At 38.8% G+C, this 12,790-nt stretch overlaps 1 protein-coding gene across 2 annotated transcripts in view; it reads left to right on the top strand.

Annotated features, from left to right (window-relative positions):
* Positions 1-12,790, top strand: part of Fkbp12 (peptidyl-prolyl cis-trans isomerase Fkbp12) — a 31,553-nt gene that overhangs the window by 7,676 nt on the left and 11,087 nt on the right. The window contains exon 2 of one of the 2 annotated variants that reach the window (XM_053788486.2): positions 6,324-6,371. The exons of the other annotated variant lie outside the window; for it this stretch is intronic. Coding sequence (XP_053644461.1) covers positions 6,324-6,371 — 48 coding nt within the window. The remainder of the gene's footprint in view (positions 1-6,323; positions 6,372-12,790) is intronic. 2 annotated transcript variants of the gene reach the window in all.

Below are 12,790 nucleotides of genomic sequence, written 5' to 3'. Positions count from 1 at the left end.
CTGAGACAGGGTGACCCAAAAAGAAAGAAAATCCCCAAAAAGAAAATACTTTCATCATCATTCAACTCTTTCACCTCACTCACACATAATCACTGTTTTTGCAGAGGTGCTCAGAACACAACAGCTTAGAAGCATATACGTATAAAGATACACAACATATCCCTCCAAACTGTCAATATCCCGAACCCCTCCTTTAGAGTGCAGGCATTGTACTTCCCATTTCCAGGACTCGAGTCCGGCTATATAAATATAACCAGTTTCCCTGAATCCCTTCACTAAATATTACCCTGCTCACACTCCAACAGATCGTCAGGTCCCAAATACCATTCACTCCTATTGAACACGCTCACGCATGCCTGCTGGAAGTCCAAGCCCCTCGCCCACAAAACCTCCCTTGCCCCATCCTTCCAACCTTTTCGAGGATGACCCCTTCAAAAATAGAGATGATTTTGATTGACTTTAGTACTGAAAATGGCTTGAAACTGAGCTCAAAGTAGTGGAAATATTAAATTTTTGCCGATGTTCAAGAGTAAACAAATGATCTCGCACATCTATTACACACAAATGTGCTGATATTATTTATACAATTATGTATTACAATATTGCATGACAGCAAATCTTCTATTTTTTGGTTTGAATAAAAATTCATTTTGCAAATTAAAAATCAAAATGGAATTCATTTGTAAAGCCTGAAAACGTAACTAATGAACAGAGGGAATGTTAGTTTAGTGCCAGGAATGCCTGCATTGTTTATTCTGGACCCTATTTTGAAATTGGAATATTTTGAACTTTGCACTAAATTGGTCAAATTACCAATTTCCAAGCACTTTATTTTGTAGTTGAAACAGTTGAGTTGGCGATTTCTTGTGCTCAATCGATAGAATAGAAGTAATACTAGTGAAATAGCTAAGAATTTGGTCGACTGGAATAAGGTAATTGGCCTAAAATGGGAGTCAAAGTCGGCAAAATCACCGATACGTAAATATCGCCGACACATCAAAATTCGTGAGAGCATAATTTCGTCAGTTTTCCATCAAATTTCGTACTTTTTGTTTTATTACCTTCAGAAAAAGATTCTCTACCATTTCATAAGAAAAAAATAAAATTATTTTTTGAAAATTCTTGGACACTGGTGCACCCTTTGAAATTTGGCCTCTGGATCCTGAAAGGGTTAACTGCGTCTCTCCTCTTCTGATTCACCTATAACTGCCTCTCCTTTGACCAGTGTTATGTTTTAATCTATTCTTTATCCATTTATTGTTTGATCTAATTTCTAATGACTTATACCAAGTTCACTGACGTTCACCGAGCCAATATTTTGACAAAAGTTACTTATTCCGATGACTTAATCTGGGGTTCCACTGTACTTACATGCCATCTTCCCAACTACCCATGCTGTCTTCCCCACTATCCATGCTGCCTTCCCCACCACTCGCACTGCCTTCCCCACACCCACACTGGAAATAAGTCACTTTGACTGTCTTTTTGGTTATCCTAGGTTCTCTACACATGCTGCTATGTACGATAATCTATGTAACTGTATTCGTGCATGCCTGAATAAACTTACTCGCCGTCTTCCCAACTACCCATGCTGTCATCCCCACCCACACCATCTTCACTATCCACGCTGCCTTCCCCACCATCCTCGAAGCCTTCCCCACCATCCGCGCAGCCTTCCCCACCATCCGCGCAGCCTTCCCCACCACTCGTGCTGTCTTCCCCACCACCCACGCTGTCTTCCCTTTTCACTGTCAGTACATGCATCTGGTATCCTGGGCATTGCTTTTGGTCACACTCCTCAAAACCATGAAATTCATCTTCAGTGACACTTCCATCTATGTTAGAACTATCACTTGGGAAGAGAAGAATCCCAAATTTGCCAGGGAGTGAGGTATTCCTTACTGCTAGGCATGGTGAACAAGGTGTGCTGAATTGGCACTCCCACAATGCACTGCAGCCTCCCAGATTTTTTTCATACTGCGCATACTGAGCACACAGACCCATTCTCTCACATGTAGGCCCACCAGCTTTCTCTCGTCAGATCTGAAGCTGCTAGAATTTTGGCATAGTATTACGGGACCAACACTGGCTTGCAAGCCATAATATTACAGGACCGACAGTGTAGGGGTTAAGTTGATGGTTGTATTGGAGTGCACATAAATTCTGTAATGGATCTCTGGGCTCTTTTACCCTGCCAGTACATTATACAGCTGATGGTAAGGCATCATCAGCTGGTCTAGACCCTGTTTCAAAGCACTGCTTCTAGATTTGTCAGGGTCCTCTTCAGTGAAAAAGTCTGCTAGTTTAGCAGCAACATGGAACTGCTCACGTAACTGCTGCAATGTTAAATGTTTTTCTTCAGGTTCTTCATCTTATGTGGCTCCCTTGTATCTGTGCATTGAGCTCTGGCAACATTTCCTCTGGACTCCTGTCTTCATCATTATCTTCTAAGGGCTCATTCACATTATCTGGTACTCTCCTTGTCAGCTGAACAATTTCCTGAACCTGACTCTCAAGCAAGGGAAAACCAGTGAAAGAACTAACTTCAGAAGGCCATAACTTTTCCCAGCCTGCATTTAACGTTGATTGGGGCACTTCATTCCATGCACTTCTAGTATAGCTGATAGCATCTGCAATGTTAAATTTATTCCAAAGACTTGGTACTGTCAGGTTGGAGTCAGTCCATTGATGCAGCTAGTTTTTTCATAACTTTTTTGTGTAGTTACACTTGAATGACTTATCTCCCCGATCCAGTGGTTGTATTAAAGATGTTATATTTGAAGGTAAAAATACAACTTTTACATGTGGGGTCACATCCAGCAAAGCTTGTGGATGAGTATGGGGATTACCAAGAATGAAGAGAGCCTTGAATGCAAGGTTCTTGCTGTGCAGGTAAATTTTTTTCCCCTCCTACAAACTGAATTGTGTAAAATTGTGCTGCCATTTTTCAATAGTGCACTAACCAAAACATGCCCAATAAAACTGTGTAATATAGCGGTCTACTGTATATAAAAACGTGTAAAGACTGAAGGAACGAGTGCAGAATCCATCTGGGCTGGTGTTTTAATGACCCCCCTGATCTTTGCAGCCAAGGTAGACTTATTATGGGATGAAATCATGAAAGCTTCAAGGCACGAAAATGTATTAATCCTAAGGAATTTTAAGTTAATTGGAAATCTGGAGACTAACATGTTCAGAGATTATCCAGAATTGCTTTTTAAAGCAGGTTGGTGGTAGAATTTTTTTTTTTTTTTTTTTGGGGGGGGGGGGGTTACACTCTTAATACCAGCATGCTGGTATATTAACCCTTTCACTGTCTCCCACATATTATTGACACCAGCATCACTTGTGTAGATTCACATTTTTAAGTACAGCACTCATGCTGCGAGTGGTAAATCTTGGCCTAGGCATGAGAGACTGGGTCTATGTGACGAGTGTGCACAGTATAAAATAAAAAATATTGCTCCACACAGCACATACTGTAATGGGAAAAGCAAATCTCAAACCTTGTGTATGGTTTAAAATAGCAACTTTGAGGTGTTGTCTAGGGGGGTTTGTATGGTTTTATTAGCTATTTCTTTGTATCAGTTTCTTTATTTATTTAGTAATTTGAGCATACATACAGAGGTTCAAAAAAATACAGGTAAGAGCAGCATGCCAAAGCCACTTATATGCATAGCATTATGGGCTGGCTTAAAATTAACTTAAGATTAACTAAGCAATGATGAAATCAGTGATAAAACATTATTGTAAACAGATAACTATAAAGCACAATGAGTATTACAAAGACAGGTCATATGGTTGCATGCATTGCTGTACATTCAGTCGAATGGAGTATTCTGTTAGGTATTGTATTTAAAAAAATAATAAAGTTAGATTGGGTTTTAGGTTTAACATTTATGTGATATAATTGTGAGAAACATTTAAGATATACAATTTATAAGGTTCAGTTATTCAGTATTTATTTGGTTTTGGGTGAGTAAGTGATCTTTGAGAAGAGACTTGAATTTATAAACAGGTAGTGTTTCTTTTATATTTACAGGTAATGAATTCCAGATTTTTGGGCCTTTTATGTGCATTGAGTTTTTGCATAGCATGAGATGGACACGAGGAACATCAAAGAGTGATCTGTGCCTTGTGTTATGGTCATGTGTTCTGTTGAGGTTGGCAAGGAGATGTTTGAGGGGAGGGTTAATATCAGAGTTAAGTGTTCTATGTATGTAATAGGTGCAATAATAAGTATGGATGTTTTGTATGGTGAGTAGGTTGAGTGTTTTGAATATTGGTGGAGTGTGCTGCCTGTAGTGAGAATTTGTTATCATTCTAACTGCAGCCTTTTGTTGGGTAATTAGCAGTCTGAGATGGTTAATTGTTGTTGAGCCCCATGCACAAATTCCATAGGTGAGATAGGGGTAAATAAGAGAGTGATATAGGGCCAGGAGGGCTGACTGTGGAGCATAGTACCGTATCTTCGATAGTATGCCTACAGTCTTGGAAATTTTCTTAGAAATTTGTTGGATATGTGTATGAAATTTGAGTCTTTTATCAAGGTGGATTCCTAAGAATTTTCCCTCTGTTAGCTTTGTGATAGGTGATCCGTTCATCATTATGTTAAGAGGGACATCTGTAGCTCTGTTACCAAACTGAATGAAGTAGGTTTTGTCAATGTTTAGTGTAAGTTTGTTAGTCCTCATCCAGGTAGATATTTTTTGTAATTCGGTATTTACAGTATAGGCTAGCGTGACTGGGCTCGGGTGAGAGAAGACGTATGTAGTGTCATCTGCAAATAGTGTGGGTTTGAGTAATTGCAAAGCATTTGGTAGGTCATTTATGTATAGGAGAAAGAGAAGAGGGCCAAGGACACTTCCCTGTGGGACACCAACTGTAATTGGTTGTGCGGAAGAGCTTGTCCCATTTGCATACACATATTGGCTTCTGTTGCTGAGGTATGACTTGAGGTAGTTGAGGGAGTGCCCTCTTATACCATAGTGTGACAATTTTACGTGGAGCAAGTCATGGTCAACTGTATCAAAAGCTTTACGTAAGTCAATGAAGATCCCCAGTGGGACTTCTTTTTTCTCTATTGCAGTGTATATATGTTCTAGCATGTGTATAATAGCATCATTAGTATTTTTATTAGGCCTGAATCCAAATTGGCAGGGGTTGAGTATGTTTTGGGAGATGAGGTAGGAGTAGATTCGTTTATAAATTAATTTTTCGAAGATTTTTGAGAGAGGGTGTAAATTGGATATTGGCCTATAGTTATTCAACTCTGTTTGGTCTCCTCCTTTATGGATCGGGGTGACCCTTGCTATTTTGAGAACTGTAGGGAAGGTGGAGGATTCAATGGATTTGTTAGTGTTGCAATGATTGGTGATAGCACTTGTGACACTTTTTTGTATATAAATGGTGGTAAGGTTTATAATATGGAAGGTATTTCTGCCACTTTCTCACTGTTAATCCACTTCCTGTCCTGAAACCCAAATCATCTTTATTTCAGTAGTATGTCATCCAGCCAATAAAACCATTAAAACTATCCAAGAAAATGCCTGTCACTATTTTAAAACCATACAAGTGGTCTGAGTTTTACTTTTCCCATCATGCCTTGCATAGGTTTTTTTTTTATACTGTGTGCGCACACTACAGACAATATTGGCATTTTTTAATGTGGTTTTTGACCTAGGGTTTGCAATTTCAGTTATGGCTCTTTGTTTTTTCTTCTGGGCTCTTCACGATGCATTCAGTATAAGCTGTATGTTTTCCAGTTACTATATGGCACCGTATAAAAATTTTAATGTGCTCGCAGAAATCCTAAACTGCTCTCAGTATTACATGGCAAATCTTGCTTCACATGATAATGACAACAATTAAGACTTCTCATCTAAACAAGAATGGGTGTCTAACAGTGTAAAAACAAAAAAACAAAAAAAAATTTCTCGAGGAAAATGTGTTTGTTAATTAAAATAAGTAATGAAGGTAGTGTGTTAAAATATAAATAATTTACAGAAGTCTACATTGCCCATTATGATTAATTTCATAAGCTAATTTTGCTAACTCTACTATACAGTTTTAAGTATGGTAAATTAGGTTTGCTTTGAACAAAGAATTGCTCGGATCACACTTTTTTCTGGGAATGCATCCTCTCGTAAAATACTAAAATACTTGTAAATTTACATTGTAGTTTAATATTTTCATGGGAGAATACACTAAATAGCTAAACTGTTCTTAATTTTACTTTGAAATTTCCATTTTAAATATAGGAAAGTAGAATGTTAACAATTATCTGTTGTGTATTAAAGGTTGCTGCTTTTATTTTTCATCAGGCGAGACCTTTCCAAAACCTGGACAGCAGGTGGTTGTGCACTACACAGGTTAGTGAATTTCCAATTATAGTGTGTGAGATTTTTGTTTTTTATTGTGCAAGAAAATGATAAAGGTCTTTAACTCTTCCTATACAATATCACCTCTCAGTGGATAAAAAGTAATTTAATTTGAATATGTTTCAAGTGAAACATATAGGTGAACAGTATTTAGATAAGGGCAAAGAGCTTTTTGTGACATTTATGGATTTCGAAAAGGCGTTTGACAGGGTGGATAGAGGGGTAGTGTGGCAGATGTTTTTACGAGGATAGTGAGGCTCAGGTTAGAGTATGTAGGCGAGAGGGAGATTATTTCCCAGTAAAAGTAGGCCTTAGACAAGGATGTGTGATATCACCATGGTGGTTTTATAGATGGGGTTGTAAGAGAAGTGAATGCTCGGGTGTTGGCAAGAGGTGCGAGGTTAAAAGATAAAGAATCTAACGCAAAGTGGGAGTTGTCACAGTTGCTCTTTGCTGATGACACTGCTTTTGGGAGATTCTGAAGAGAAGCTGCAGAAGTTGGTGGATGAGTTGGGTAGGGTATGTAAAAGAAGAAAATTAAAAGTGAATTTAGGAATGAGTAAGGTGATGAGGATAATAAAAAATTTAGGTAACGAAAGATTGAATATCAGATTGGAGAGAGTATGGCGGAGGTGCATGTGGTCAGATCGTATTTAGGAGTGGATGTGTCAGCAGATGGGTTTGTGAAAGATGAGACGAATCATAGAATTGACAAGGGGAAAGAGGCGAGTGGTGCACTGAGGAGTCTGTGGAAACAACTTCGTCCACGGAAGCAAAGAGGGTAATGTATGAGAGTATAGTTATACCAGTGCTCTTATATGGGTGTGCAGCATGGGTGGTGAATACTGCAACAAGAAGGCTGGAGGTAGTGAAGATGTTGTGCCTGAGGGCAATGTGTGGTGTGAATATAATGCAGAGAATTTGTAGTTTGGGAATTAGGAGGAGGTGCGGGATTACCCAACAGTATTATCCAGAGGGCTGAGGAGGGGTTGTTGAGGTGGTTTGGACAAGTAGATAGGATGGAACAAAATAGAATGACTTCGACAGTGTATAAATCTGTAGTGGAGGGAAGGCGGGGTAGGGGTCTGCCTTGGAAAGGTCATCTAATGACCATATGACCTATGTATTATTGCATGCTCGGCATATAAAGGGGCTTTTGGCATGTACACCCAACTATTATATTCCTCTGTATAACCATGTAATTTGTCAAAATAAATAGTGGAACCTCTACTTGCGAGTTTAATCCATTCCATGACCTTGCTCGCAACTGGATTTGCTCTTTTGCAGAGTCAATTTTCCTCATTTAAATTAATTGAAATGCAATTAATCCGTTCCAGTGGAATTCTGTACTTCAATAATTTCGCTAATACAACTCTACGGCTTAATTATCCATCTCACTTCATCTAATATGACATAATAAATAATATAAATAACATAGAAACCTGATGTATCCTCTAAAATGAGTAAAATGTCATTCATGTAGTGGTATGGACGGTGTCAGCGGTGGACGAGTGTGTGTCTGGAGACCGGGCAAAGTACTACTTCATGAATATCGCTAATGTCATCTATACAGCTTATTTATCTATCACACTTCATCTAATATGACATAATATAAACAACACAGAAACCTGACATATACTCTAGAATGAATAAAATACGTCATTCATGTAAGGGTATGGGCGGTGTCGGCAGCCGACGGGAGTTTGTCTGGAGACAGGACAACATACTCCTGAATACATGTATTTCGCTATCATCAACTCTACGGCTTATTTATCTATCAGAGTTTGTCTAATATGAAATAATAAACAATATAAATCACATAGAAACCTGATATATACTCTAGAATGAATAAAATAGTGGACCCTCGACCAACGATGGCATCGTATAACGTTAAATTCGACTAGCGATACATTTTAACGCAAAAATTTTGCCTCAACTAGCGCTAAAAAACTCGACCAACGCTGAGAGCGCCTCACTTGTCCCGTGGGTGCCAGCGTTTACAAGCCAGCCACCGCGGTCGCATCCAAACATACAATCGGAATATTTCATATTATCACAGCGTTTTTAGTGATTGCACTTGCAAAATAAGTCACCATGGGCCCCAAGAAAGTTAGTGCCAGCCCTGTGATAAAAAGGGTGAGAATTAGTATGGAAATTAAGAAAGATTTTGAAGGGTTTGGGGCTAACCCTGAGATGCCTATGCCAGTTGTGGAATCCATTGTGCCTACTTCAAAGATTAAGGAAATGTGTGCAAAGTGGGTTGAACTGCAAACCTTTATGGATGAAAATCACCCTAACACAGCTATTGCAAGCTGTGCTGGTGACTATTACAATGGCAATGTTATGGCCCATTTTAGACAAATCTTAACCCTTTGACTGTCGCGGCCGTATATATACGTCTTACGAAGTACCGTGTTTGACGTACATGTATACTCATAAATTCTAGCGGCTTCAAATCAAGAAGGAGAAGGCTGGTAGACCCACATGTGAGTGAATGGGTCTGTGTGGTCAATGTGCACCACATAAAAAAAATCCTGGAGCACGCAGTGCATAATGAGAAAAAAAAAAACTCCGACCGTTTTTTTTTTAATTAAAATGCCGAATTTGTGGTCTATTTTCGTATGGTATTTATGGTTGTATTCTCATTTTCTTGGTCTCGTTTGATAGAATGGAAAAAATATTATAGAAAGAGAGATGATTTTGATTGATTTTAGTATAAAAAGAACTTGGAAATGGAGCTCAAAGTAGGGAAAATGTTTGATTTTTGCCGATGTTCAAAAGTAAACAAATGACATCATTGTCCAATAAATGTCCAACTAGCCATTCTAATATGCAGTCATGAATTGGTTCATGTTATTTATACAATTATTACAGTATTGGAGTAGTCTGCATAATAGTAAATCTTCTATTTTTTGTTTGAATAAAAATTTGAAATAGAAAGCAAGAGTAATATCAGAGGGGCCTGGAGACATGACTGATGAACAAAGAAAATATTATTTTAGAGCCAATGTCTGCATTGTTCATTCTGGACCTTATTTTGAAATTGTCATATTTTTTAATTTTCGTGAAATTGGCCAAATTGCAAATTTCTGACCACGTTATTGGGTAGTTGAAATTGGTAAATGGGCAGTTTCTTGTACTCAATCGATAGAAAAAAACAGAGTTCTAAAGAAATAGCTATGAGTTTGGTCGACTGGAACAATGGAATTAGCCGAAAATAGGGCTCAAAGTGGGTGAAATCACCGATTTGTAAATATCGCCAAGGTCGCTAACTTCACGAGAGAGTAATTCCGTCAGTTTTCCATCAAATTTCGTTTTTTTTTGGTGTCTTTACAATCGGGAAAAGATTCTCTTATTTCATAAGAAAAAATAATTTTTTTTTTTTTTGAAATTTTGCGACACCAGGAGACGCCTCAGGATTGGGGGTTGCGACAGTCAAGAGGTTAAAGGAACGGGAGGTACAGAGCTCTATGGACAGATATGTTGTGCGACAGAGGTCCACCGACTCTCAAGCTGGTCCTAGTAGGCATTAAAAGAAGGGGGAAAGTAACCCCAGAAAAGGACTTGACACCTCAAGTCCTAATGGAAGGGGATTCCCCTTCTAAACACCATCCACACTCTCCCCTCCTCCCATCCCATCAATCATCATCAGATCTTCAGTAAAGGTAAGTGTCATGTAATTGTACATGTCTTCTTCAGTTTGTGTGTATTAAAATTAATATTTCATGTGGTAAAATTTTTTTTTTTTAATACTTTGGGGTGTCAGGTACAGATTAATTTGATTTCCATTATTTATGTGGAAAAGTAAGTTAAGGAAGCCTAGAGAACAAATGGATTTGCCAGTTAAAAACAGGAGAGTTATTAATGGAGAGTTAGAGGTATTGGGAAGATGGAGGGAATATTTTGAGGAATTGTTAAATGTTGATGAAGATAGGGAAGCTGTGATTTCGTGTATAGGGCAAGGAGGAATAACATCTTGTAGGAGTGAGGAAGAGCCAGTTGTGAGTGTGGGGGAAGTTTGTGAGGCAGTAGGTAAAATGAAAGGGGGTAAGGCAGCTGGGATTGATGGGATAAAGATAGAAATGTTAAAAGCAGGTGGGGATATAGTTTTGGAGTGGTTGGTGCAATTATTTAATAAATGTATTGAAGGGGGTAAGGTACCTAGGGATTGGCAGAGAGCATGCATAGTTCCTTTGTATAAAGGCAAAGGGGACAAAAGTGCAAAAATTATAGGGGTATAAGTCTGTTGGATGTCCTGGCCCCAAGCAAAACAAAGCTGAAGGGGGTAGGGGAGTTTCAGTGGGGGGAAATAAATGGGATTAAATCTGGAGTATCTGAGAGAGTTAGAGCAAAGGAAGGGGTAGCAGTAATGTTGAATGATCAGTTATGGAAGGAGAAAAGAGAATATGAATGTGTAAATTCAAGAATTATGTGGATTAAAGTAAAGGTTGGATGCGAGAAGTGGGTCATAATAAGCGTGTATGCACCTGGAGAAGAGAGGAATGCAGAGGAGAGAGAGAGATTTTGGGAGATGTTAAGTGAATGTATAGGAGCCTTTGAACCAAGTGAGAGAGTAATTGTGGTAGGGGACCTGAATGCTAAAGTAGGAGAAACTTTTAGAGAGGGTGTGGTAGGTAAGTTTGGGGTGCCAGGTGTTAATGATAATGGGAGCCCTTTAATTGAACTTTGTATAGAAAGGGGTTTAGTTATAGGTAATACATATTTTAAGAAAAAGAGGATAAATAAGTATACAAGATATGATGTAGGGCGAAATGACAGTAGTTTGTTGGATTATGTATTGGTAGATAAAAGACTTGAGTAGACTTCAGGATGTACATGTTTATAGAGGGGCCACAGATATATCAGATCACTTTCTAGTTGTAGCTACACTGAGAGTAAAAGGTAGATGGGATACAAGGAGAATAGAAGCATCAGGGAAGAGAGAGGTGAAGGTTTATAAACTAAAAGAGGAGGCAGTTAGGGTAAGATATAAACAGCTATTGGAGGATAGATGGGCTAATGAGAGCATAGGCAATGGGGTCGAAGAGGTATGGGGTAGGTTTAAAAATGTAGTGTTAGAGTGTTCAGCAGAAGTTTGTGGTTACAGGAAAGTGGGTGCAGGAGGGAAGAGGAGCGATTGGTGGAATGATGATGTGAAGAGAGTAGTAAGGGAGAAAAAGTTAGCATATGAGAAGTTTTTACAAAGTAGAAGTGAAGCAAGGAGGGAAGAGTATATGGAGAAAAAGAGAGAGGTTAAGAGAGTGGTGAAGCAATGTAAAAAGAGAGCAAATGAGAGAGTGGGTGAGATGTTATCAACAAATTTTGTTGAAAATAAGAAAAAGTTTTGGAGTGAGATTAACAAGTTAAGAAAGCCTAGAGAACAAATGGATTTGTCAGTTAAAAATAGGAGAGGAGAGCTATTAAATGGAGAGTTAGAGGTATTGGGAAGATGGAGGGAATATTTTGAGGAATTGTTAAATGTTGATGAAGATAGGGAAGCTGTGATTCCATGTATAGGGCAAGGTGGAACAACATCTTGTAGGAGTGAGGAAGAGCCAGCTGTGAGTGTGGGGGAAGTTCGTGAGGCAGTAGGTAAAATGAAAGGGGGTAAGGCAGCCGGGATTGATGGGATAAAGATAGAAATGTTAAAAGCAGGTGGGGATATAGTTTTGGAGTGGTTGGTGCAATTATTTAATAAATGTATGGAAGAGGGTAAGGTACCTAGGGATTGGCAGAGAGCATGCATAGTTCCTTTGTATAAAGGCAAAGGGGATAAAAGAGAGTGCAAAAATTATAGGGGGATAAGTCTGTTGAGTATACCTGGCAAAGTGTATGGTAGAGTTATTATTGAAAGAATTAAGAGTAAGACGGAGAATAGGATAGCAGATGAACAAGGAGGCTTTAGGAAAGGTAGGGGGTGTGTGGACCAGGTGTTTACAGTGAAACATATAAGTGAACAGCATTTAGATAAGGCTAAGGAGGTTTTTGTGGCATTTATGGATTTGGAAAAGGCATATGACAGGGTGGATAGGGGGGCAATGTGGCAGATGTTGCAGGTGTATGGTGTAGGAGGTAGGTTACTGAAAGCAGTGAAGAGTTTTTACGAGGATAGTGAGGCTCAAGTTAGAGTATGTAGGAAAGAGGGAAATTATTTCCCAGTTAAAGTAGGCCTTAGACAAGGATGTGTGATGTCACCGTGGTTGTTTAATATATTTATAGATGGGGTTGTAAGAGAAGTAAATGCGAGGGTCTTGGCAAGAGGCGTGGAGTTAAAAGATAAAGAATCACACACAAAGTGGGAGTTGTCACAGTTGCTCTTTGCTGATGACACTGTGCTCTTGGGAGATTCTGAAGAGAAGTTGCAGAGGTTGGCAGATGAATTTGGTAGGGTATGCAAAAGAAGAAAATTA

The sequence above is a fragment of the Cherax quadricarinatus genome, chromosome 49 (assembly GCF_038502225.1).
Source record: "Cherax quadricarinatus isolate ZL_2023a chromosome 49, ASM3850222v1, whole genome shotgun sequence".
NCBI classification, from domain to species: domain Eukaryota; kingdom Metazoa; phylum Arthropoda; class Malacostraca; order Decapoda; family Parastacidae; genus Cherax; species Cherax quadricarinatus.
The sequence above is the reverse complement of the archived record's forward strand: the minus strand, read 5'-3'. Positions and strand labels throughout refer to the sequence as shown.